This window comes from Choloepus didactylus, chromosome 6, assembly GCF_015220235.1.
Source record: "Choloepus didactylus isolate mChoDid1 chromosome 6, mChoDid1.pri, whole genome shotgun sequence".
Taxonomy (NCBI): Eukaryota; Metazoa; Chordata; class Mammalia; order Pilosa; family Megalonychidae; genus Choloepus; species Choloepus didactylus.
In genome coordinates, this window is record NC_051312.1 from 85,201,345 (window position 1) to 85,228,509 (window position 27,165).

The following is a 27,165-nucleotide window of genomic DNA, read 5'->3' on the forward strand; positions in this document are numbered from 1 at the left end:
AAGAGAGGTCTAAATGGTATAATCAGCACAGCCAGGCCTCTGACACATGTGTGGAGGGCTGCCTCCGTAAGCTCAAGGCGTGGAGTGATTCTGAGGGACACTGGGATGCCTCTTACCTTAAGAACAGAAAAAAACATCTTCCTGATAGTTAGCTAGTGTCTAAAACTCAAACCTCATTCCTTTAGTTTGTGTGTAAAATTCAGAACAGTCACTCTCCTCCACCTGATCCTCCAAAAACATTCATTTTTTATTAGGTACTCATGGTTTAGGATGATGAAAGAAAATACTGACAATTATGAAGCGGGATGTCGCTAGAACAGCAGAGATGCTCCTGAGACATACTTCACGGTTCAATTTACATCTCCCCACTGGTCTATTCCCTCACAGCCCATTGAGAACCAAACTCTGAGGTAGGTTCCAGGGGCCAAGAAGAGAAGACTCCCCATGGAGAGACAGGATTAATATACAGGAAGTACCTATCTGCATAGCAACCGCCCATGTGCCATGTTTGTATATAAGGGTAACCCTGGTCCCACCTGGAACCTAGCCCTGGGGCATCTGGAATCACACCCACCCCAGTAAAGGAAGCTAAAAGCTGCCCCAAAAAGGATCTACCACCAAAGCCAGGCTCTGGATCCATCCATGAAACTTCCTATCCACCATGATCTATATTTCCATGCTCAGTGGGTATCTGCTGAACCATCCCTGTCACTTGAACTATAAACTCTCCCCACTTTGCAGCCCCACAGCTTTGGGTAGATTGTAGGGTGAGAGAAGTGGGGAAGGAGAACTAATATTCTCCTTCTAAGCCTTGCGTAAAACAAATGAATTTTAAAAGTACTCTTCTACTGCAACAGAACACCAGAGTTTCTGTTGCCTGACAAGGTTCCATGAGTGCATAGGAAAACCTAGGACAGATGAAAAATAACATGGAATTCCTACCCTCGTCACTCACAAGAAATAGAAAAGTCAACAAGTGGTCCCAGGAATTTTATCATGTCCATGTCAAGAAAAGTACACTTAACTCCCTGGTGGTAAATAGAAACTGCCTTGAAATAATGGGCACAGCCAAGAGACAGCAGATTACCTAAGCGAAGGGAGGGACTAGGGTTCCCATGGTTGTTGGCACAGAAAGGCAGACCTGAACACCAGGTTATCCTGCAAGAGTGTGGCCCAGCCCTGACTCTTCCTGCCCAGCCCAAGCAGTCTCACCCTCCCTTGTGCTGCCAAGTGCTGCAACTGACCAGGATCAGTGGACTTAACATCCCACCAGTCCATTCTTCCAGACGAGTAGTCCTGAGAAGGCATTGTGGTTTACTGGTCTGAAAGGCCAAGATGCCCCAAAGGCAGATCTCTTCTCACTGCCAACTAAAGACATCCTGGGAAAGGATGAGGTGACTTGCTCAGAGGAGACAGAAACACTAGTCCTGGTTCTTGAACAGAAAGAACTCCCTTGGACTACCGGGAAAAGGCAGTGCCATGCCTGGATCCTCCGTTCAAACTACCCACTCTGAACCCCTCAGTTCTGAGTCAAAGTCCCAAGTCCAGTCCAGCCCGTGGCAAGGCCTTACCTGCTGCGGTGGACTCTTCAGAATTGACCCCCGAGCCTGCTCCTGTCGCCTTCTCGCTGTGGCTATGGCTGAGGCCCTGACCCTGATGCAGGAGAAGCCCCCAGAGGAGCCACAAGGCAAGACGGACACACACAGCCATGACTCCAGGTCTCAGTCAACATGCGCCTGATGCGGACACCTCGGGATCCCAGAGGCTGGAGCCTGGGAGTGCAGCCGACGGTCCCGGAACCAGGCAAGATGCCCTCGCGGCGCCGCAGCTGTCCAGCCACCCGTGGGCTTGCCTCCTCCAACAGCCAAAGGTCAAACGCTCCAAGTTTGGGCGCGGGAGGAGGGCCGACGCCTCTGGTCCAACCGTGGATCCGCCGGGGCTGCGGCGGCCTGAGAGCCCTGTCTGCTTGGGCCGCTTCCGGCGAGTTTCGGCAGGGCGGCTGCGGGGCTGCTGTCAGCTCAGCAGCCGGCTACACCCCTGCGGGAGGGGGCGGGCGGACGGGTTCTCCCGCGGGCACCGGGTTGCGGGAGGAAGGGGAGGGAGAGGTGGGAAGGGTGGCACCTGGCCTCGCCCCACCGAGGAGTGGCGAGAGCAGAGGCTCAGGGAGTGCGTGCAACTCGCAGGCCTTCTAGGCCGAGGTCAGCGCCCCCGCCCAGTCCGGTGCCCAGGAGGCCGGCGGTGCCCAGCTCCAGCAGGCGGACGCGCACGGTCCAGGCCTGGGACAGGCGCTCCCTCGCGGGCTGGCCGGCGGGCAGGCGGCGCGGGGCGGGACCTGGGCGGGCAGGGGCGTGCTCTCCCGCCGTCCCGCCCCGCGCCGCCCGGCCCCCAGCGAAGCCCGGGCCCGCCCCAGCGCCCAGGCTTATCCCGGAATAACCTGTCGGAGGCGGCCGCGCAGCGCCCCCGGTTCCCAGCGGGCTCTCCCGGGTTCCCGGCCCGCGCTCGTCTTCGCCAGGACCCTTCTCCTGAGCCAAGGGTCGGGTCCCGGCCTCCCCTTCCCCCGCGAGAGTCTGTCTCGCGTCAACCGCCAGTTGGCGGGCGGGTCCTGGCACACAGTTCAGGTAACACAGGCCTGCGGTGGCGGCAACAACACTAGCTATTCGGCCCCGATCTCGGACTGCAGTGCAGTTTCAGTCGCCTCAGCTCTAAACCCGGGCTGGACCGAGGCCCCCAGCACAACAATGGCCGCCCCGGAGCTGCCTGAAGCGACAACAGCCCGGTTCGGTTCGGCCGGGGCCGCCCTCCCAGCCCCCTACCTGGGTTCATCTTGTCAAGTTCACCCCCTCCCTCCGCGCCTCGCAGCCAATCGGCTTCCGCCTCTCTGCAGTTTAGGAACCCGCGCGCGTCGTCGCCCGTGCGTAGCGGCCCCTGGCGGGCAAATCCCGATGCTGCAAGCAGGACTCGAGCTTCTGGGAGGCCCTGCTCTTTTGCAGAGGGTTGGGGAGTGAAGCGAGGACGGCCCAGAATGAGGCCCCTTTGGGGCCTGCTAATGTTTTCAGAGGAAATGGTGCCAGAAGGCAAAATGAAATGTCCAGACCACTCTAGGTAAAATTATTTTACATATACCTTGAGTCTATGCTGCAAGGCCCCACCTACCTTCTCTGGCCACTTCCAATAAATCGAATGCCCTCCATCAGCTCTCATAGCCCATTTTCCTACCTGCTTCTCAAACCCCCTCCCCCTTGAGGTTCTTGCGGTTAGATCCTGTGGCTGGTTCCTCCCTGCATCTCACTCTCCCAGCTCTTGGAGGAGTGCCCCAATGAAGAGAGAACCACGCCTGGGCCTCCTTCTACAGAGCTTGCACTTCTTGTTCTCTTCTCAAGCTTGCTGTCAGCAAATCTTTACTGAAACCTGCCCTGTGCCCTAGGCTGTCCTTGGCACCAGAGGCAGGGGAAGGGATTAGACCATTCCCTCCTCCAACTGACAGCACTAAGCCGGCTACCTGTTCTGAGCAAACTCTTTGAAGACCAGGAACAAGCATTTGCCCAACAGCTGCCTGGCTTAAGGGTTAGGCTGTTGATCTAAAAATACACATCTTATGTCATCTACCACTACTATCCCCATGCTGTTATTAAGCTACAGTCACACTAGACTTCTCTAAGTTTTCAAACACATAGAACTCTTTGCCACTTCGTGGCCTTGGTATTTGCTGTTGCCTCTGTCTGAAACACTGTTTCCAGATCTCCCCATGTACCTGGTTTCTCATTCTTCAGGATACAGTTCAAGGTCTCCTCAGAAACTCCTACTCTGGCTACCCCATCAAGTGGACAGAATTGGACAGATGTTGGGGCTTGTTGTGAGATTGTGGTTTGGTAATGAAACATCTCTAAGTGATACTAACCAGTCCATTTCCAATGTCCACTTAACTAGGATACTTCCTGATGCCTCAGGCAGAGTCTGTGCCTCTTTCCCTCTTCTGGACTCTCATAGCAGAGAATTGTCTAATTTGTGTCACTGTGAGCCATGCACATGTCTGCCTCCCTCTACCCCCACATAGGATTATGGGTTTTCAGAGGTCAGGGATTGTGTCTTATTTGTCTCTGTGACACCAATACCCAGCTAAAGACCCTGCACATAATAGGTGTTCACTAAAAGCTGGTCAGCATGAGTTAATTCATTTGATCTCTCAAATATTATTGAGTAACAACTACATGCTGGAAAATTGGCCAGATCAGAAGTGGAACCCATGACTTAGGCTCTACTAGACGTATGCTCTGAGCCAGGAGTTTTAAACTCAAATGACCAAGGAGGGAAGTAATTAATATACTTAAGAGAAATATATGGGATATAATAGAGAGTGGTGGGGACTGTGGCACACTGGAGAGCAGGAAAGAAGGTGAGCCCAGCATTGCCAGATCTTCTTCAAGAGAAGATGGAAATCTGGACTTTTATGTAACATCTCTCTGCTTTTTAATATTAGCAACTAATTTTGAAGAACATAAAACCCTGAATAGGCTATATTAAAAAATCTGCAACCCAGATTAATCACTTAGACTGCTGGTTTATGATTTCTACCTAAGCCTACCCACCTGCCTGTGCACTCATTTGGCTAAGAAAACACATAAGAAAAGAGAAAAGTAAAGCATACTTACCACAACTTCCTTTAAACTTGACTGCGTCATTTCTCTTAGACACCGCATGATTTCTTAAGGGGTATAAGCACATAGCCCATTTGGTAGAAGAGGCCTGAGTTTTAGAGGCAGGGAGCTAGGTCTGTTAGCAATTCACACCAAGACCTTGAACAATCTTTTTCCATCTCAGAGCCCACTGCATTTCCTGTGAGACTAAAATGCTGCCTGGAAGCCAAAGCCATGGCCCAGGTATTAGGAAAAGTCTGGTCTCCCTTCTGCCTCTAAGATCATGATGTGACATCAGAAAAGCCAGTTCCCCTCTGAATCTCAGTCTCCCCAACTATAAGATGGACAGGCATCAGATTACTGATTCAATTCAGCTCTAATATTTTATGAGATAGGAAAATCCTGAGACCTCCTGGGTCAGAAGCTGTTACTCTCACCACAGTAGCCTCTATAGTAGGCCCTCATGTGATTGCAGCCTCTGCAGGATTCCTTTACCACATTATGAGTCTCAGGAGGAAACACAATTTTTTCATCTCTGTCTTTTTTAAACCTATACACCAAACCTTTTCTATGTGCCAGGTGCATCTCCCTAGCATCAGTCTCAGGGCTTTGCTTTTAATAGATATTCTGCAGATATTGGTTAAATCAAATTAAATTTAATCAAATTGAATTAACCAATCTTTATGCCTCTGTTTCACAGTTTGCAAGAGCATTCTCCTCTAATCCTCACAATAGCTCTGCTAGATAGGACACAGCTTATATCATTTTACAAATGAGGAAACTGAGGCTGAGGAGATCAAGTGGCAGGGTGAGAACCAAGCTCTCTTTTTTCTTAGGGATTTCCTCCCCATCCTTCAAGTCGCAGTTCAAGTAAAATGAAAGTGCCCATGCCATGACCAAAGATGACAGCACATCATGAGCCAAGGGTTTTTATTAATCAAAAACAAAAGCCAAAAAAAAAAAAAACAAAAAAAACCACCAGCTCTAAAGTCACCCCTTCCTTTGGAGCCTTCCCTGACTTGCCCAGTTTCTCCAGTCTCTTTCTTTCTCTCAGATACTTATATAACTGGATTATTATTATCTAATAAATATCTATCTTCCTCATAAGCCTCGGAGCTCATCAAGGACTGAATTTCATCTTTACATTTCACAGGCATGGATTTTGCCAACAACATTGTTTGTACTCCGTAATAAATGTTTTTGCTAAAAAAAGGAATGAATGATATGTGATCTGTCCAGCAGCTTAGCTGACCTTCCTCTACATCAAGGGGTTTCTGGTAACCAATAGCTTTTATGTGGAAACTGAGGGAATCTTGTGCAGAAGTGTAATCAGGAAAAGTCCTAAATATTCTGCTCCGAAATGTTCAGGAAATCTTGAGTTTGGGCTGTGTTACCAGTGGCGCTCTCTGGTGTCCAAAAATAGCAAATACAGCTATCACTGAGAAGCTACCTGCAGACTGACTGGCTACAGATTGAGAAGAGAGATCTCGATTTCTAGCAACTCCTCTTCCCAGGCTAGTTTCACACACACAATCATCTTCCCTTCCAGATTCAGCTCAAGAACTTACATTAATGTTTACACATTTAACAACTACTGAGCATCTGTGTGTAAAAACCCAGTTCCTACTCTCAAAGAGCTCAGTTTTGAGGGGGAAATGTATCCATGAAGAGATAATTAGTACTTATTGATAATGTCTTGAGATGGATTGGTACAAGAGCAGTTGAGGAAGCACAGAGGAGGGGCGAGTAACTGCCTAAAGCAGTCAGTGAGACTGTGCAGAGACGCACAGATGGGAGGTGAGGGGTTGTTTCTGGAATCAGACTACCTAGCTCTGCTGTGTGGCCCTGGTAAGTTAATCAGCCTCTCTAGCCTTAGTTTCCCTATCTGAAAAAATAGGAGGACTCTGTAAGGCTTAGATGAGTTAATATGTGTAAAGCAATTAGAATAGTGTCTGGTATAAAAAAACTCAATAAATGTTGGTTCTTAATATTAGTCTCCAAGCAATTTCAGAGCCATTCAAGGACTACACACCAGATGCAGTGTCTGTAAACTGAAGAGATCATTCTGGTGATAGTGTTGAGAGTGGATTGGAAGGAGCCAAAGACAAGTAAGATGGTCAGACAGACCTGGGCTAAAAACTCAGCTCACCTTATTATTAGCTGTGTGACCTTGAGCAAGGACTTGAGGAGCAATTATGAAGCCTGATTTGGGCAATAGCAGTGTGACTAGAAAAGTGTCTAGATCTGAGAAATATTTGGTGATTAGCTAGATGACAGGGAAATAGATGAATTAATGTTAATATTAATAACAGTACTTTTGGAAGGTACTATACTAAGATATTACACTAAGTGCCAGGTATTATACTAAGCATACTACATTCAACAGCATTTACGGAACAACTACAATATACCAGGCATTGTTCTGGGCACTGGGAATATAGCACTGAATAAAACAAGCAAAATTTCTTGCCTTCATGGAATTTACATGTTATCACACATAATTAATATCCACAGCAATCTTATGGTGTCACATAATGTACATCCATTTTACAAATGAAATTATAATTTTATGGTGTTTAACTTTATCCGGAGATAATAGTACCTGCTTGTATTAATTTCCTGGGGTTACTGTACTACAAACTGGGTGGCTTAAAACAACAGAAATTTATTCTCTCATATTGGACTTCTCACACAGAAGTCCAAAATTAAGGTGTCAGCTGGACCATGCTCCTGTAGGGAAGAATCCTTCCTGGCCCTTTCAGCTTCTGGTGGCCTCAGGTGCTCTTGGCTTGTGACACCATAATACCACTCTCTGCCTCTATTTTATATGGCCTTCTTCTCTATGTCTCTGGGTCCTCTCCTCTTCCTATAAGGACATTAGTCATTGCATTTAGGGCCTATCTTATATCCAGGATAATTTCATCTCAAGATCCTTAATTAATTACAAAGACCCTATTTCCAAATAACGTCATATTCTGAGGTTCCAGGTGGACATGGATATTTGTGGGACACTATTCAACCCACTATGGTGCCTATACCTGTTTGTATATATTATGTCCCCCAGAAAAAGTCAAGTTCTTTGATGCAATCTTGTGGCAGCAGACATATTAGTGTTGATTAAGTTGGAATGTTTGGATTAGGTTGTATCCATGGAGATGTGACCCACCCAACTGTGGGTGATAACTCTGATTGGATAATTTCCATGGAGGTGTGGCCCTGCCCAGTGTGGGCCTTGATTAGTTTACTAGAGCACTATATAAGCTCAGACAGAAGGACTGAGCTTGCTACAGCCAAGAAGGACACTTTGAAGAATGCACAGGAGATGAGAAGAGAGGAGCTGCCGATGAGAGACAGTTTGAAGATGGCCATTGAAAGCAGACTTTTGCTCCAGAGAAGCTGAAAGAGGAAAAATGCCCCAAGAGCAACTAAGAGTGACATTTTTGAGGAACTGCAGCCTAGAGAGGAACGTCCTGGGAGAAAGCCATTTTGAAACCAGAACTCTGGAGCAGACGCCAGCCATGTGCCTTCCCAGCTAACAGAGGGTTTCCGGACACCTTTGGCCATCCTCCAGTGAAGGTACCTGATTGTTGATGACTTACCTTGGACACTTTATGGCCTTAAGACTGTAACTATGTAACCAAATAAACCCCCTTTATAAAAGCCAATCCATTTCTGGTGTTTTCAAAAAGGCAGCATTAGCAAACTAGAACAGCACCTCATGCGGTTGTTACATGAATTGAGTTAATAAGTATAAAGGATATATAAAACATATCTGTCATTTTTAAAAATTATTATTCAATAACTTGTCCAGCAAGTTACTTATACAGTAACTTTATAGCAAGTAGGTAGCAAAGATGAGAATTAGAGGAGGAAGGGGGTGGGCAGGGAATACTGAATCATCTACGTGTGTATAGAGTTGAACTGTCTTGGAATACCAGGGCTGAGGAACCACGCAGCTTGAGGAACCTCAAAGTTGTAAAGATGTTCTGGAGGCAATTAGGGCAACTATTGTTCTGCCGGTCTGGGAGGAAGGACCCTCCTAGAGCATAGGGTATGGCTTTTGTCCCTCTCTCACCATCCAGTTGGTCCCTCAGAGGCAGTCAGGAGCCATGGATCAGAGGACACAACTGTAGAAATTTGTTTAATTTACCACTTCCCCTGTTGGTTCTTTCTGCTAACTTCTGACTTGCCCATCAAAACCCATGAAATGGGATGTTGGACTTGTCTTAGCAATGAAGGGAAGCAAGGAAAGGGAGACCATGCTTTACTCCTCAGGTTGAGAAAGAAGACCAAGGAATTAGGAGGAGCCCCAAGAAAGCTGAGAACATAGATTTAAAGTTAGCCCAAAAGGGGCTGGGGCTGGGGTTAAGCAGAAGACCTGATAGGATGCTGGTGGGGTATAGGGGCTGGATTTCAGAGGAGGACTTTGCTGGGAAGATTCATTTGGAAGTTGCCAGGGCATGGGTGAGATCAATTCAGGGCCCTTCTCTTCCCCATCCCTGTCTCTATCCTGCTCTTTTTAGGGGAACTGAGTTGGTTTTAGCATTTTGACTTTGAGAAAGAGGGAATAATTAGTCCAGGGGAAAACAAACCTCAGAACATCATGGGGGTGTGGAAAAAAATGAATTAATATTTATTTGTTGTACACTGGGCAATCTGCATTATCTCATTTAATCCTCACAACCCCACAAAGTATTTAGTATTGTCATTCCCCTTTTAAAATGAAACTGAGACTGAGAAGTTAGCTCTTTTATATGCTCTTAAAGCCCCCATATTTTGTGCAATTATCTGTTTAAGGTCTATCTCCCTTGCTGGTTCTATCAGGTACTGTCTATGTTTTCACTATTGCATCATTGACATGCAACACTGTCAAGCCAAGGAATGGATGAGAGAGGTCATGTGACTTGCAGGTTATAAATGGTACAATCAGGATTTGAACTCTGGACTGTCTGGCTCCAAAACCTGTTCTCTCTCCATTCTACCACACCAAGTACTTTTATACATTGACTCACTTCTAAATGTTCACACTAGATGTCCTTGGTTCTTGGCTTCTTGTGAGCACACATGCACATCATCTATCAAGAACTCACCTTTTCAGGGAAAGCTATTAAGAGAGTATGTTCCACTTTTCTAAAGCTGCCAGAATGCAAAATACCAGAAATGAATTGACTTTTATAAAGAGGATTTATTAGGTTACAAATTTACAATTCTTAAGGCCATGAAAGTGTCCAAACTAAGGCATCAACAGAAGGATACCTTTAGTGAGGAAAGGCCAATGGCATCCAGAACACCTCTGTTAGCTGGGAACGCACATGGCTGGCATCTGCTGGTCCTTTGCTCCAAGTTGCGTTGCTTTCAGCTTCTGATTCTAGTGGACTTCTCTCTGAGTGTCTGTGGGTTCTCACTTAGCTTCTCCGGGGCAAACTCGGCTTCATTCATCTCTTAGCTTAGCAACTCCAAATGTCTGGTTTCAACAGCTGTCTCCAAAATGTCTCCAAAATGTATTTTCTTTCTAAGTATCTCTAAGCTCTCTTTAAAATGTCTCTGCCTTTTATTTTCTCATAGAGGACATGTTTCCGTGTCTCCATGGAAACAACCTAATCAAAAGATCCCACCCACAGACTGGCGGTTTGATGTGCTGAGCCCTCGATCATGGGACTTGCCCTTAGGAAGCTCGTTACTGCAAAGGAGAGGCTAAACTTGCATATAATTGTGCCTAAGAGTCTCCCCCTGAGTACCTCTTTCTTGCTCAGATGTGGCCCTCTCTCTCGCTAACTGAGCCATCTCATTTGAACTCGCTGCCCTCCCCCCTATGTGGGATCCAACTCCCAGGGTTGCAAATCTCCCTAGCAAAGCAGAATATGACTCCCGGGGATGAATGTGGACCCAGCATCGTGGGACTGAGAGTATCTTCTTGACCAAAAGGGGGATGCAAAATGAGATGAAATAGTTTCAGTGGCTGAGAGATTTCAAATGGAGTCAAGAGGTCACTCTGGTGGACATTTTTATACATTATATAGATAACACATCTTAGGTTTTAATGTATTGGAACAGCTAGAAGTAAATACCTGAAACTACCAAACTCCAACCCAGCAGTCTGGACTCCTGAAGACAATTATATAATAATGTAGATTACAAGGGGTGACCGTGTGATTGTGAGGACCTTGTGGATCACACCCCCTTTATCTAGTGTATGGATGAGTAGAAAGATGGGGATAAAAACTAAAGGACAGGTGGGGTGGGATAGGGGGATGACTTGGGTGTTCTTTTTTCACTTTTAGTTTTTATTCTTGCTCTGGTTCTTTCTGATGTAAGGAAAATGTTCAGAGATAGATTGTGGTGATGAACGCGTAACTATGTTATCATACTGTGGACAGTGGATTGTATACCATGGATGATTGCATGGTGCGTGAATGTATTTCAATAAAACTGAATTTAATAATAAAAAAAAAAAAAAGATCCCACCCACAATAAGTCTGCCCCCACAAGATTGGATTAGAAGAACATGTCTTTTCTGGGGGACATAAGAGATCCAAACCAGAACAGAATAGGAAGAAGAAATAGAGGCTGTGCCCTTTTTCTACCTTCTTCAGCTCAGCACCCACTTTCTCCAAGAATCCTCTGCAGACAACCGCAGCCTTCATCTGCCCATCTGTCTCTTTCCTCTGGCCTTACTGGCACTTCCTTAATCAGTGCACAAAAGTGACTCCAAGTCACCTGGCCTCTCCTGGCTCCACACATATTAGTGCTTTATTAACACAACTTAATTCCGTAGATGTATACTGAAGGCAAGTGTGTGTCCAGCCCTGCCTGTGCCAGGCCCAGTGGGTGGATACAGGGATGAATCAGTTACAACCTCAAAGGACTTACATCCTTTGTGGGAGAGACAGACATTAGGCACAGATACAATTAACTAGAGCACAAAACAAGATGACCTAAATGGTATTAAAGAACTATGAGCAATATGCTATATGCATAAACCTGGATTACTTAATTATTATTCTAAAGAATATATCATAGAAGGTCAGAGCTAAAATGTATCATCCAGTTCAACCTCCTGTTTTCCACTGGAGGAATCTGAGACCAAGAAAAGGGTGGAGCCTGGTCTAAAGTCTAACCAGACTATTTGGCTGAGCTAAGACTAGAATCTAGGTCTTCTGAAGTCCAGCCCAAGGCTCTTTCCTCCTCCTCTTCACAAGCAAGAGTCCCAACACCCATCGTACTATAAGATCCTCGAGGGAGAATCAGTTTCTCCCATCTAAGCAAGGTGAGCCAGGGCCAGGTGTGCCCAATATTTTCAGGGGCTCAGGAAATGTAATCTGATGCCAAGACTGCCAATCCAGCCTTTTGATTGTGTCCCAATGTGCACCCTACTCTTCCCACTATGCTCCTAAAATTGATTTTCAAATACGTTTTTCAGGAAACTTTTTTTTATGTACTCTTTACCCAGAACACCAGCATATAAATCAGATAAAAGCAAACCTGCTCTGGTTGCAGTGGGGAGGGACTATTTTCCTGCCCTCAAATCCTGGGAAGAGAACTCTAGGAACACAGCTCAAAAACTTTTATTCTGGAACATAATTTTTAATGGCTTCATAGAAGCCATTTTAATGTGTGGTTCTCCTCTGAACCCTGTCTTTTATAGAGACTCACAATCCTTTCTTCATCGAACACAAAGTACCAGCCATGTGTTCCCATTAGTGTATGGAGGGAAATAAGATTTTCCCCTTGTCTCTCCTGCTCTCCTTTCCTGGAAGATGTCTGTGCCAAGTGTGCTGGGGACTGAGGAGAGAGACCCAAATTCTGCCTGGGAGATCTGGGGAGGCTTTCTGAGGAGAATCCTGAACAAAGGATTCATTCACTCAGTCATTTGCCAGCCTGAATCTGATAGAGCCTCTAACTGTGCTGTCTGACACAGCAGCCACGTGTGCTATTGAACTCTTGAAATGTGGCTAATACAAACTGAGAATATTGTAAGTGTAAAATACACACCAGATTTCAAAAATTTATTATGAAAAAAAGAATGTAAAATGTCTAATAATTTTTATATTGATTACATGTTGACTGATAATCTTTTGGAAATAGGTTAAATATATTAGTACTAATTTTATCTATTTCTTTTCACTTTTCAAATATGTATCATTACTAGAAAAATTTAAACTACATATGTGACTTGCATTATATTTCTACTGAACAGCGTTGGAAGGGACTAGTAGGGGTAATGCCAGGACCAGCCTGAGAACGACTGAGTCGATTTCCCTTGGCAGGCAATACAGGAAAAAAGTCAGGCAGACGGAATAGAAGGCTCAAAGATGTGGCAGACACGTTGTGTTTAGGAAACTCATTATAGTATGATTTGAAAAAAAAATTAAAAGTAAAAGACATTTGTTGATTGCTTACTTTGAGCTGGACTTTGACAGCTGGACTTTGACACCCATTCACACTTTATCCTCACAATTACCTGGTGAAGGAGAGCTTTTTCTATTTTACCAAAGAAAGAATTGAGGCTCAGAAAGGCTGAGCTAGTTACTGTTCCCGGAGTCGATCTTCCTCTTTATCTGGAGAGCCTCTTTAATACACGGATCTTGTCTTAAACGACTCTCCGTTTTTCAACACAGCACGGTAGCACGAGGCTCTGCACGTGGTAGGCGCTGAGAAAATTTGTGATGAACTAAGGGTGTCCATTCTCAAGTAAGAGCGCTCCGAGCAAGGCGTGGAAGCAGAAGCTCCAGACGGCGCCCACGAGTCCGCCTACCCAGCAGTTTCGAGGGCCCAGGCCGGGCCTCAGGCCGCGGCCTGGGTGCGGCCCTTCAGCCACAACCAGTTATGAATCCCGGCGAGGAGAGGGGGCGAAAAGAGCCCCACGTCCTCCGCCCGCCCTGCCGCCTCCCCTGGGCCGGGCCGCGCGGAGCTGCTGGGTACTCAACGACACAACATCCTGTTTTGGGGACCCGCGGCTCCGCCTGCGCCTCTGCTGATCTTGTCTTTCCCCGGGTGCTGACGCCAACTCCCTTTCCCCCAGCCTCCCCACCCTCCCCAGGGGTCTGGGGCCTTTCCACTGCTGAATCACCTCCATCCAGCACTCCCCAGGGGCTCGGGGCAGGGGTGGGGACTGCCCCAGACTAACCCATTCTGGCCATACCCCAACCCTGGCTAGCGCTCCATCCCTGGGCTCGGCTGAAGGCACCAGGCCCAGGCGCCTTTTCTCAGCATCTTCCCGCGGGGACCGGGAGATCCGGGGGAGGGGTACGAATGCCTAGCGCCTAGGCTAGGGCGTCCGCAGGGGCTGAGGGGCTGGGGCAGAGAGGCGGGGAGGCCCGATCTTTAGGACCCCAGGAGCAGAGGGCCGGCGGTGGTGCAGCGGGGAACCCCGGACTGGGTCGGAGGCGAGGCGGGGGCTGGGAGGGAGTGGGGGACGGACCCGCAGGCTTCCTGGTTGGGCCCCGCCCCGGCCCGCCCCCGCGCCCCGCCCCGGCCGGCGGGTCCGCCCCCCCCTCTTCCTCCGGCCTCCCGCTCTCACTTCCTTCTCAAGCCCGGAGCCGCTGCCGCCGCCCCCAGCTCCCCCGCCGTGGGGAGGGCACCAGGTGAGGCCCGGCCCTAGCCGGCGGGCACGGGGTCCGGGGGAGGCAATCCCGACCAGCCCGGGACGGGGTGCGGGCGCGGGTCCTGAAAGTTTGCTTGCGGGGGACCGCGGGCGGGAGGCTCTCGGCTCCCTGCAAGCTGGCGGGCGCGGCAGGGCGGGGCGGGGACGGGGCCACCGCGCGCCGGCGGCAGCTCAGTGAGAGTGGGTTCCCAGCTGCTGTACTGGCTCTGGGGAGCTGGGAGGGACCCCTGAGGTCGGCGGGTCTCGCGCTCCGGGAGAAAAGTCTCTGAAGTGGAAGAGCTTAGAGCCAGGAGATGGGACTCAAGAGGTGGAGGTTCCCTCAGAAGTTGTTGAGGCGGGTGTCCGAAGTTTGTGAAGGGAGAGGGTCTCTGGCCTGGATAACGCGCTCCTTCTGCTCCGGCAGTTGTGACATTCGTGAGGTTGGGAAGGGGGCGGTGCCTGGGGCCTCTGAAGCCCGGAGTCTGCAGAGAAAGAGCTCCCTTCCCTGGAAGACCGAGGCCATCCTAGACCCCCAGTCGCAGGCAGCAGCTGAAGGGTCCCCTGCATTCGGACCCTGGGGAACCCCCGCTTCTTTTCTCTGTATATCTGTCTCTCCGAGGCCCAACCTCTCCATCCCTAGATCAAACAACAGGTATTTAGTGGCAAAAATCCCCTGTACCCAGCTGACCATTTCTTGGCCTTGCTCTGTTGGGGGTAAACCAAGGAAGGAAAAGGTCTGGTCTTTGCCCTGTGTGACTCGGGGTGGGAGGGCTCTCATTTAGAGGTACTGAGAGTCCCTGACAAGATGGCATCACTGAGAGCAAGACTGTTTTCAGGAGATGGGGAGAATAGAGCTTCTGCGAGGCAGCAGAGATTCTGGCCTTTGGAAGTATTGGGAGCCATTTCCTAGTCCCCACTCCAACCCCTTTTAGTCTCAAACTACAAACCCTCCATCCCCCTTTCCTTTCATCCCCTTCAGGCTCTGTTTCCTCAAACACACAGTTATGCCTAGGCCCTGACCTCTCCTCACCTACCCTGCTCCCTTGACCATCTCTGTCCCCTACAGCCTCCCCTCTCCCTTCCCTGCCCAGCTTCTGGCTCCTGTACACATACCAACCCTCTTGCTCCTTCTGCTTACCCTGATTGCACTAGATCCCTCAGCCTGTCATCCTCTCTGGTCACCTTCCCTCCCAGCCACTTCTCTCCCAGCTCTGGGATCATTATCTGCTGTAGAAAGAAGACACTTAGTGAGTTTGAGAGCCTTTCCAAATCTCCCCAGCCCCAAGAGGCAGGCTGCAACCTTCCAAGTGATGGAGGTAATTGAAGGCTGGAAAACCTCTGTGTGTGTGCACATGCAAGTGTCTGTATCTTTATCTTTTCAAGACAACCAAATAACTGCCCTCAGCCTTGACAGCACCCAGAGCAGGGGAAGCCAGCAGAATGGAGGGAACCTGCAGTGGGTGAGATTGTGGTTAGGCAGAAGGAAGCAGTCCATAGCAGTCAGGGTAGAGTAAGACTGGTAAGAGAGTCCATGGGAAATCAAAATCCCCCAGACCCTTGGGTGCATTATCGAGAGGCCAGGCCTTGAGGCAGGGGAACAGCCTGAGAGTCCCTGACTTCAACACCTGGTAGGGAGAATGGGACCAAATCAGCTGAGTATGATGGAAAAAAGGCAGAGGGCCAAGGCAGGATTCTGGAGTGTAGACTGCAGTTGGTTTAACTTCAGTCTTAACTGTTTTAGTTTCAGTTCAGGAGAACAAGAGGGGTATGAGGCAAAGATGTCTTCCCCCTCTTCCCTCTGCCTTCTAGGGCCTGCCCAGGCTGGGTACCCATGTGTCCTGGTCTAGGTCAGGGCCTTGGTGACAGGAAGCCCTCTGGAGTTCTTCTGACCCCTCTCTCTGTCTTTAGGCATCTGTAATATTCCCCTTCTTACCTAGGACCCTACTCAGGAAATTTCTCCCAAGTCTGACTGTAGTTCAGCCTGGCTCTGTAAGCTCTTATCCCCATTCTAGAGTTCCTTTCTCAAACCTTTAGGATGTATGCTGAGGGATCCTGCTCCTCTCTAGCTATGCCAGTCTACTGCAATTCATTTCTTTCCAGTAGGAAAGAGAGGTAGAGGGGTGCAGGTGCTAGTTTGTTGGGATCCCCCAGGCATAGCTAAATTTGAGGGCCATTCCTGTTCTCCATCCTGTCCCTTCTCACAATTGTCCCTTTCCCATGAATTGCCCCTTCTTCTAGTCCTGTCTTTCCACTTGTCTCTCTTACTCTCATTTCTGGGAGGTGCAGGGGGTTTGGCCTCAGGAGGAAATCCCAGGAAAGGGGATATCCCTGCATAAAATCCCAACCCTAGAAAGATTACATGCAAGACACTTTTCCAGCATCAGGGCTCAGTCAGAAAACACCCAGGAGTACTGACTCTGAGCCTGGCAAAACCAGTATTTATTGCAGCATTCTGAATAACTGAACAACCCTCAGGGCTCTGAAGGTAAAGGTAGGATGGATAGGACAGGGATTCTCCCAGGCAAGGAGTGACCCCACTGGAGGTTTGAGCTAATTGTTGGAAAAATATGACAGGGATGGGAGGTATCAATTGGGAAAATATCATTGGGGGAGAGGGTGAAGGGCTGCAACCTAGGAGACTGCAGTTGAGTTCCTGGCTAAAGAAATACTGTCAAGGTTGTGGCATGAAAAGTGGCTGATGTGATATTGTTACAGATCTGACTGGGAATCTGGGATATGAAGGGTTGTTTCTGGCAAGGTGTTAGGGCAGAAAAAGTGGCCAATATGAGCTTCTAGAGGGTTATGAGCAGGAAAAATGAGAGGTTGTATCTATAGTGAGATGGTTGGGGAGATATTAGGTGGTGATATCTGGGGAACTGGGAAGAAGACGGGGAAACTTGCCAGACTGAAAAGCTCACCCTCCATACACAGTGTAACTTTATTAATGGTGAGCCTTATAGGGGTCCATGAGAAGAGCCAGGGAGGGAAACGAGAGACAAAACTCGGGCCACCTCCCCCAACCAGACTGGTTTTCCTGTCCTGGGTCCAGCTTCCTCTTTTGCCCTCATCATGAAGTGGGGGAGGGCATCCCCCCAGGAGCTAGAGGCCAGAGGAGGAGCTCCTCAGCTGGAGCAGAGACAGGGTAGCTGACTGTCCAGTAATATCAGTTTGAAATCATGGATGTCCCAGATGGGCTGGGCATGAGAGCCTGGGATTTTAGAAGCAAAAAATGCTCAGGTGTCCATCTGACCCCTTTGGTTCATTTCCTAAAGGGATAAACTATGATAGGGTCATCCTGAATGAGGTCAAAGAGATGGTGGTCCAATCCCTGCCTTCTCTCCCTTGTGGAAGTGACATCATGCTGGAGGTCAAGAGACCTAAATCATTGTCCTGGATTTGCTACCAAATTTCTGTAGAATCTTGGTCAACTTAGTCTCTCTGGGCTCAGCTTCAACAAATAAGTTGCATATTAATACCTCTATGGGATACAGTGATGACGGGTAGCTCTGACTCTCCCTTCTCCAGGAAGGCGTCTCACAGCAGTGTTCCCCACTCTGGGCACTCCTGTCTCACCAGCGTTGACCTCACAGTCCTCAGTAGTTGCTCTTAAGTGTCTGTCCAGAGGCAGGAAAAAGCACAGGGTTGTGTTAGAGGTTGAGAGCTAAGAAGATGAAGGAAGTGTTGAGGGTTTTGCCGGCGGAGGGGGTGGGGTGTACAGCAAAGTAGGGGAGCACCCTGTTGCCTGCTCTGGCTCTGCCCCACTGACAGTGGAAAATAAATGCGGAGTTTCCTCCCTGATGTTTTTTCCTTTGTGGAAACCCCCTCAGGCCTGGGGCGGGGTTGAAGGAACCAGGCCCTGGGTCTCTCTGTGGGTATTTTCAGGTGGGGGAGGCAGGATTGGGAGGGTGGCACTTCTGTACAGCCTCATGTGAAATGAGCAAAGGCAAAGGAAGTGCCATTTCACAGGCCTTTCGTGGGGCCCCAGGACTGCTGAGCTTCTGAGCTGCTTCTGGGCGGGGAGGAGGAAGCCCTTGTAGGAGCCTTCCTCTGTGCTGCTTGTGGGGGAGGGGTAGCCTCCTTGGTGCCCCCAGCCAGAGATGCCCTGTCCCTGAGGGTCACTCTGCATAGAGCATCCAGGGTACTGGGACCAGGAGGGAGGAAGGGCAGGAACTGGGACTTAGTGAAAGGGCCCACCATGACCCCACCCCCCATCTCACCTCTCTGTCTTCCCAGCTGCAACTGTCCTGTTTCCTCCTCCTCTCTTCTTCTCTCCAACCCCTAGTAGGTAGAATCAACTCTTGCCAACCATTTCTAACCCTGCCTGCTGCAGTGCAGAACCCTCCGCAGGGCCTGATGGGTGGGGAATGGCAAGAGGTGGAGAGTTCTCCCGTATGGATTTTTTTTTTAAGGCTGGGGACTAGGCTCTTGGGTTCTGTCCCTGCTTGTTGGGAGAAGGGGAAGACAGAGACTCAGCTCTTGGCCGCCTGGGCCCAGCCCCACACTGATCTCATGTCTCCCCCAGCTTCCTCCTCCCAGCCCAGCTGCAGCCAGCTTCAGGCCCTTTGAGCCTCTTCATATCACCTCTCCCCACCCCTCCCTTCAAAACAAACAAATAAATAAACTTAAAAAAAGTAGTTTCTGAAGCCATTCCCAACACTGCAGCTTGCCTTATCCCCGAACAAAAGTCTTCAGATATTCCCAATCCTTAGCCATTTGTCCTCCCCATCTTCTTCATAGCCCCTAGGCCCTAGTTGCTGGAATAATCACTATGTGCTCCTCCCCTCTCACCCTCCCAGTTGGGAACTGGGTGGTATAACCTGTATGTTCGTTAGTCTAACCTTGTGCTCTTCAGGGCAAAGATGGAGTTGGTAACCCTTGTCCTGTGTGTCCTACACATAGAGGCTTTTCCTTGTTCTCAATATCAAAGTCTGTGGATTGATGAGGGGAGGGATTTATCAGTCTGCAGCTTTGGTCAGCTTCATGCTGGGCTTCTGGAAGTAAGCAAGAGGACAGATTTCCCTCCTCGTGAAACATCCAGTTAGTTCCATCAATGAACAGTACCGGCAAGACAGTCCGTTCTGGGGAAGGTGTAGGGCAGGAGAGGGGCTTGCTGTAGTGTCCGGGAGAAGCTAGAGAACAGAACTGGGTCTTGAAGGATAGGGAAGATGTGAAGGGGGGCAAGCAGCATTCCAGGAAGTGGAGCTCTCATATGCAAAACCATGAGGAGGGATTGAGTTCATTCAGTTATTTACTGACAGCTACTGTGTGCTGTGCTCAGCCTACAGAGACAAATCACCCAGGACCTTGCCCTCCCAGCTGTCCCAGTCTAGTGACAGAGATAAGATTCAGATCAGCGTCCAGGTGATGCAATATTTTAAATGTGCCTGTGAGTGAGACAGAACCAGGCCTTGGATGGGATAACTCATTGGTGACTTGGCTGATTTGCAAAAACTTTCCTGGAGGAGGTAGCAATGTTGCTCTGTTCTGGAGGACAAAGGGAGATCCCTGAGGCAATTGGAGCCCCTGAGCTACAGTGTAGGGACTGGGGAATGGAAGGACGGAATGCTGGGTACCTATGGGAGACAGTAAGTGCTGTTGCTTGGTGTGTTTGGGGGAAGAGACAAGCCAGAGCTGAGTAAACGGAGGCTACTTGTATAGATCAGGGTGGTGTGGCCAGAGCTTGGGGCTCAGAATGCCCAGAGAGGAATTATAGTCAGAGTGAGACTCAGGGAGAGCTGGCGAAGGGGAACCCTGGGTCAGGGAGGCAGATTAGGAGGCTGTGGTAAGTTCCCATTGCCTCCAAACTGCCCCACCTTCTAAGGCCCATTCCTCCCCTCCCCCACTCCTAGTTGGGACACTTCCCCTACTGTAACTGTCACGGAGATCAGGCCATTGGCTTCTTCCTTTCCTTCCCCCATTCTGGGCCAGCCTGGGCCACACCCCAAGCCAGACCCCACTGGGTGCTGGCCGGGCTCCAAGAAGCTCACTCAGGTTAGCCACTCATAAGCTGCGCTCCCATGGGCTGTGCTCCCTGCCATGGCCAGGCCACACTGGTACTGGGAAGAGAGATTTTTGCCTAGTGCAGTCACTTATAGCTCTTGGCTGCCATTGCTGTCCAATAAGATTCAGCAGTGCAGTGTTGGCTGTGGCGGTGTTTGTCCAATCCTGGACTTTGGAGGGGTCTGTCCAGTTCTCGGTAATAGGGCTGGAGCAAGCAAATCAGAAGGCATAGATTGCACTCTTGTGTGCCCAGCTCTTTACTCTGCCTTTCTGTGGAGAAGACTAGAGAAGCCCAAGCTCCAGTACTGGAGGGCATCTGTAGGCTGGGAAACTTTTGATTAGTGGAAAAGGAGAATCACACAAAGCCAAAGCACATTTTAAAAAGTGGTAGCTGTGCTATGAAAGTTCAAAGAAAGGAGAATTCAGTAGCCCTATGAAACTGTGAGATTTAGGCTGGGCCTTGAGGGATCAGGGGGATTTCAAAGGGAAAGGGGAATGGTGGCAGGGGGCAAGAGTTATAGTAAAAGTTCAAAGACAAGAATGATCATGGCTTGTTTAGAGGACTGAAGACTCCACTGGAGCAAGGAACTCATATTTACAAAGTACCTACATTGTACACATATTCTCTGCTAACTCACTTAATCCTTATAACCCTATGAGGTAGAAACTATTATTGGCACTTTTGAAAGATAAGGAAATTGAGACTTAGAGATGCAAACAAAGCACAAGCCCAGGGTCACACAGCTGATAAGTGGCAGAGCTAGGATTTAAACCCTAGTCGGTCCAACTCCAAAACCCCTTCCAGATTATGAAGAACTTTGAATACCAAGATGAAGGACCCAGAATGATCTGAATTCAGCTGGGGAAAAAAGCCAGAACAAGTCAGTTAATTTCTTTACTAAATGAAAATTCTTTAAGAGAAAAAAAAAAATCCACCTAGTGAATAAGTCACAGTGGAGCCCCCATTGCCAGGCAGCCACTTTCCTTGTTTCCTTATTTGCTTGTTTGGCCTCCTTCAGCACTGTCACTTCATTTGGCATAGATTAGACCCTAACTTTGAGCATGTTCCCTCCTTCAGTGGGCTGTGGGAACTTACAGGACCCAGATCAGGCCAAAGGTAAGACTTAAGAGAAAAAATTTGTTTGAGGTGAGAGTATAAGAGTCTGAACTGGACCTTAAATAGGGAGAGTTGGGCTGACTCAGACACCTACATAATCGTACTCCATGCTTCCTGCCTTTTGGAATGAAAGGCTTTGCTCCTGTCACCACCTGTGTGCACAGCACATCACGTGTTAAAGAGCACATTCATTTCTGTGATCTCATGGGATCCATGCTGCTGCCCTGAGTCAGGGAAGGCAGGTATTTTTGCTCTCATTGTACAGATGAAACTAAGGCTCTAGGAAAGGAAGTGACTTGCTCAGGGTCATGCAGTTAGCTGGTAAGGGGTAACTTGAAGGCTGTAAGATACATCAAGGAAAACATGGGACTTTGGATCACAAACTGGGCTTTTGTATTAGCTCCCATACTAACTAACTATGTGACTTTGGGTTACTTAACTACTCTGAGTTTGTTTCATCATCTGTATATTAGGAATAGTAGCAATATAGTGTTATAAGGATCAAATACATAATACCATGCAATCTTTAAAGGGCTGTACCATGTGAGGGCTTTTTATCAAGGGGCAGCTTCAGCAGGTGAACGCAGGAGATCAGATTCAGGTATCCAGTGTTCTTGCCCCTACATGTTTCTGGACACTGCCTCACTTACGATCCTTTTCCGGTGTCAGTCCCTGCTCCCTTGCCAGCCCGGAAGCCACTCTCTCCCTCCCGCCTCGGAGGGCTGCTTTACTGATTGCTGGTTGATAACTACACCCTAGACCGCAGCCTGGAGCCAGCTGTACTTCCAGTCTCTTAGGCCTTGTGACTGCTGGTCAGAGTTCCCTCCGTGCCTTCCGGCCAGGGCCAGCCCAATGCTGGGCTTCTAGGGGGGAGTTCCCAGTCATACTGCCATACTAACCCCCCTGCTATGTGTAAACATTGAAGAGTCACAGGCCCAGGAGTCTGAAATGCCAGGACCTCCACATAATTCAGTAGATACAAGTAATGGCATCAATCCCCTCCCCTGCTCCCAGGGCTCTTTTTTTAAAAAATGCAATTTTATTGAGCTATATTCACACACCATATAATCCATCCAAAGTATACAATCAGTGGTTCACAGTATCATCACTTAGTTGTGCATTCATCACCACAATCAATTTTAGAACATTTTCATTACTCCAAAAACAAATAAAAATAAAGAAGAAAACCCAAAACATCCAATACCCTTTATCCCCCCATTTTATTTTTTTTCACATTTTTATTCACACACCATACAATCCATCTTAAGTGTACAATCAGTGGCTCTTGGTATGATCATATAGTTATGCATTCACCACTACAGTTAACATGAGGACAGTCTCATTTCTTCCCAAATAAAAAATCCCATACTCATTGTATCCCCCTATTATTGACATGTAGTGTTGGTATAGAGGCTTTGTAACAATTAACGCAAGAATATTACAATGTTACTGTTAACATAGGCCTTAGTTTACATTAATTTTATTTTTTCCATATACTACCCTAGTATTAACACCTTGTAATAGTGACACATTTGTTCTAGTTCATGTACAAACTTTCTTACATTTATACAATTAACCACCATCATTGTCCACTCTAGGTTTTGCTAAGTTATACAGTTCTACTTTTTTTTATCCTCTTGCTTTCCTTCTGGTGACATACATGACTCTAGCCTTCCTCTTTCAAACATACTCACACTCAGCTTTGTTAATTACACTTACAGTATTGTGCCATCATCACACAGTATTATGCTATCCATTTCCAAACTTTTACAGTCAACCTTATTGAACTCCCAGGGCTCTTTACATCTCATTTCATCCAACCAGTGCCCTTGTCACAGGCATTTTTCTCTCCATTTCATGGACCGAGAAACTGAGGCCCAGGGAGGGAAGGGCCTCATGCTTGGTTGCATTGAGTCAGTATCAAAACAGAGCTGGGGCTAGAACTCAGGTCTCTTGACTCCCAGTCCCTTGTTCTCTCCATTGCCCTAGTGGACTCTGATTTCCTTCCATACCCATTCCCTAAGTGCAATATCTATCTAAATGTCCTGAAGTTGAACACACACACTTACTTAGTCATAAAATAAAAATGGAAGTATTTTTATTAGGAACCAGAGAGGCAACCTAATAGAGTGACACCATTTCCCCCCAGCTGGCTTGGGAGAGACATGGGACCAAGTGGGTCCTGTGCAGCCCCCACACCACCAAAGTTCCTTGACCTCTTCCCACTGGGGAGATTCCCCCCACCCACCCACCCCCATATTTGGTTCTTAAGGTTTGAACCAGTGGTTAAGAGATCAGGTTGTTCAGGTCAAGGTACTCCCAGACCAGGGCACAGCCTTCCAGTGTGGAAAGTGAAATGGAAAAGATGAGCCAGTAGTGATGGTTGGGCAGAGCCAGGGATACTTAGGGATCAGGGAATGTCTAAAACAGGACTGCCCCCTCCCGTGCAGGAGGGACCTGGTTGTAGGAGAGAAGCAGGGAAAGAAAGTCAAATACTGGACAGCCAGAGTTCCTCATGGCTGAGACGAAGTAGCAGTGACAGGAGAACCCTTGCCATAGTGGTAAAAATAATCACAGGGTCTCCGGAAGCTCCTTCCTTTCCCTGAACTCAGAAGAGCACTTCCTCATCCCGAGTCCCTGTGAACTGCAAAGATGAGGGTGGTGGCTGGAGCTGGGACCCCCTCCCTCATACTTACCCACTAATAATTACAGCAGCTCATTTACTGGGCACTTCCTGTGTCCCATGCTAAACACTTTCTACATATTAGCTCTTTTCATACTCTTAATGCAATAGGAAAGATTATCCCCATTTTACAGATGAGAAAATTGGGGCTCAAGGAACTTAAGTATGTTGCCGAAGATCATACATGACTAGTCGATGGAGCTGTGATTAGAATCCATGACCAGTATGACTCCAACATTTACATTATCAGTTATAGTGCTTTACTGGCACTTTGCTTTCTTGAGAGGCACCTCCCACGGTTTCAGGAAAAGGACAGAATATTAAGGGGAAAATCAAGTTTTTGTCTTCCTTTTCTGTTCATCCCTCCTGACTGGGCTTGGAGGATCTGCCCCACCCTACCAAGAACATTGAGAGAAGACGCTTATGTCTGGGAGCCTCAGCCTCTGCCTCATTTATCATTATGTGCCCAGATTCTAGTTCAAATCCCAGCCCCAGCTCACTCTCCAGCACTGAACTGCCAACTTGGATGTGTGTGGCCAGATAGGATTTTCCATGTTTACAAGAATGATGGGGTGAGCTCTCCTGCCTTTTCCCCAGCCTCAGGGCACCCTGGATTGGGATAGGGCAGTTGTTCCTTATACAGCATGCTTTTCTTTGTGCCTTTTGGTTTGCACTCAGTAGCTAAGATGTCAGCTTTGGAGGAGTTGAAAATTTTAGTGCACAGGGCAGGGTGGGCCCTAAGTTTGTAGAGGTTCAACCTGTGGGACCTAAAGTGACCTGGGATGGCTAGCACAGTCTACTGCTTGGGGTGGAAAGGGGGGATCCATTTTTGGTAAAGGATCTGATAGACCCCTGCACTTGAACACCTTCCTATGTCTTTACTGCCTTTACTAGTGCTTGGAGAAAATTAAAACAGCCCATACTTTGTGAGTGCTCATTAAGGCCAGGCATTATTCTAAATGCTTCACATGTACTAACTTATTTAATTCTCACCACAACTCAATGAGGTAGGTATTATGTCATTCCCATTTTACAGATGAGAAAACTGAGGCATAGAGAGGTCACGCAGCAAGAAGATAGCAAAATCAGATTTGACTTTAGTTGGTCTGACCCAGAGCTTATATGCTTCACATCACATTATAATGCCAGCCTTCAGGGTCCTAACACCTGAGCATGTTTCTCATTGTGCATCTGCTTCTCTGTGGTCTGCCTTGATGAGACTGCAGGATCTTGTCAGGTTTAAGTGAGCAGGAGCTGGTTTCCCTATGTGTCCCCGTCCTTTCTTCTCAATGTGTAGACACTCACCAAGAGTGTCCCTCTCATCTGTCCACAGGTAACTGCATCCAGAGGGGCCCAGAAGAGGGAGGAGGCATTGCCTCCACCACAACAACTACACCCAGGATGCAGAGCATCAAGTGTGTGGTGGTGGGCGATGGGGCAGTGGGCAAGACGTGCCTGCTCATCTGCTACACAACTAACGCTTTCCCCAAGGAGTACATCCCCACAGTGTTCGACAATTACAGTGCCCAGAGCGCAGTTGATGGGCGCACAGTGAACCTGAACCTGTGGGACACGGCGGGCCAGGAGGAGTATGACCGCCTCCGCACACTCTCCTACCCTCAGACCAATGTCTTTGTCATCTGTTTCTCCATTGCCAGTCCGCCCTCCTACGAGAACGTGCGGCACAAGTGGCATCCAGAGGTGTGCCACCACTGCCCCGATGTACCTATCCTCCTGGTGGGCACCAAGAAGGACCTGAGAGCGCAGCCTGACACCCTGCGGCGCCTCAAGGAGCAGGGCCAGGCGCCCATCACACCGCAGCAGGGCCAGGCACTGGCCAAGCAGATCCACGCCGTGCGCTACCTCGAGTGCTCTGCCCTGCAGCAGGACGGCGTCAAGGAGGTGTTCGCTGAGGCTGTCCGGGCTGTGCTCAACCCCATGCCGATCAAGCGTGGGCGGTCCTGTGTCCTCTTGTGACCCTGGTGCTCAGCTTGGAGGCTGCCCCTGCTCCCTTACCACTTGTGCCTTGGCGCCTTGTTTCTGCCCCCAGCTGTGCCTTAAGGACTAATTCAGGCACCCCTTGCCAGGGGGGCTCCCTGAATGCCTTTTTCTCCCTAAGGAGGCCCTCAGGGAAAGGGGCTCAGCCTTGGGTCCTGCTGCACTCCACTTGGTAACACCAGCTGTTCTCCTGAGCTTACCCAGGCTAAGGGTGGACCCCTTCCCAAGAGGCCAGCCCAGTGTTCCCCTCCCTTTTTCCCCCTACTGATCAGTTCATCCAGCTTTCCACACAGGTGTTGCTGCCTATTGGTGGTGCCTCTCAAGGGATCTCAGCCGTCCCTAACCTCTGCTCTCGCTGCTCTTGGAACTGCCCCCCAAGATGCTCTCTACCTTCCCCAAAGAAGGAGCCACAGCATCCTGAGAAGATGAATGTGCCCTAACCTGCTCCTACATGCCCAGGCCTTACGCATCTGCTGACTGACTCAGCCCCTGTGCTCCTGGGGGCTTTTCCTACCCCCGTCAGCATCAATAAAATCTCCTGTCTCCAGTGGCTCTGGCTCCTCCCTGTGTGCTGGGCATTGGAGGTTGGGCAAGGGGTGGGCATGAGCTAGGGCTCCCCAGAGACTGGGAGCCTTTTGTTTCCTGCAAGAGGGGATAGGAGACAATAGGCTTCATTGTGGTCCCCCCCAATTGCCCTAACAAAGCTCTAGGCTCTCTCATAGGGGCCAGTCTTGCTCTGGGGCCTAGCCACAGATACTGTGGTGGACTGGGATGCAAAGCATGAAGACAGACCTCCTGATCCAGGGCTCAAAAAGGGAGAGGTTGACATTTCACAAGGCCAATAACATGTGATACCAAAACCAGACAAAACCGTTACAGGGAAAGAAAAACTATAAACCAGTTTTTTTATGAATATGGATGCAAAAATTTACAGTAAAATACTAGCAAGCAAGCTGAATCCAGCAATATATAAAAAGAATTATAGGCCATGACAAGTAGGATTTATCCATGAATGTAAGATTGCTTAAACATGGATGAAAAACTGCTTTCCCTCTAAGTTCAGGTACAAGACAAAAACACCCATTTTTGCCACTTCTGTTGAGCATTGTACTGGAGGTTCTGGCCATGGCAATTAGGCAAGAAAAAGAGA

At 48.6% G+C, this 27,165-nt stretch overlaps 2 protein-coding genes across 7 annotated transcripts in view; one reads left to right on the forward strand and one right to left on the reverse strand.

The window, feature by feature from the left end:
• STIM1 (stromal interaction molecule 1) overlaps window positions 1-2,818 on the reverse strand; it is a 232,889-nt gene extending 230,071 nt beyond the window's left edge. The window contains exon 1 of one of the 4 annotated variants that reach the window (XM_037840482.1): window positions 1,572-2,814. In XM_037840482.1, the coding sequence (XP_037696410.1) occupies window positions 1,572-1,710 (139 nt within the window). In that variant the 5' untranslated portion in view covers window positions 1,711-2,814. Of the gene's footprint in view, window positions 1-1,571 lie in introns of all 4 variants that reach the window. The other 3 variants (XM_037840483.1, XM_037840484.1, XM_037840485.1) reach the window with 3 other exon arrangements.
• Window positions 1,485-26,565, forward strand: RHOG (ras homolog family member G). Of its 3 annotated transcripts, none has more exons than XM_037840497.1 (2): window positions 1,485-1,803; window positions 25,351-26,565. In XM_037840497.1, exons 1-2 carry the CDS (start codon window positions 1,731-1,733, stop codon window positions 25,992-25,994), a joined length of 717 nt encoding a protein of 238 aa, XP_037696425.1. In that variant the 5' UTR covers window positions 1,485-1,730; the 3' UTR covers window positions 25,995-26,565. The 3 variants fall into 3 exon arrangements, with proteins under 3 accessions (XP_037696425.1, XP_037696428.1, XP_037696427.1); XM_037840500.1 differs by having other exon boundaries at window positions 1,672-1,870; XM_037840499.1 differs by lacking the exon at window positions 1,485-1,803 and adding an exon at window positions 14,069-14,218.
• The last annotated feature ends 600 nt before the right edge of the window (window positions 26,566-27,165 follow it).

What these genes read in the sequence shown, in the direction of transcription:
- RHOG (XM_037840497.1), top strand. Translation starts at nt 1,731, where the DNA reads ATGCGCCTGATGCGGACACCTCGGGATCCCAGAGGCTGGAGCCTGGGA. An exon ending in GCCGACGGTCCCGGAACCAG is followed by an intron (nt 1,804 to 25,350) that starts GCAAGATGCCCT and finishes ATCTGTCCACAG; the next exon opens with GTAACTGCATCCAGAGGGGC.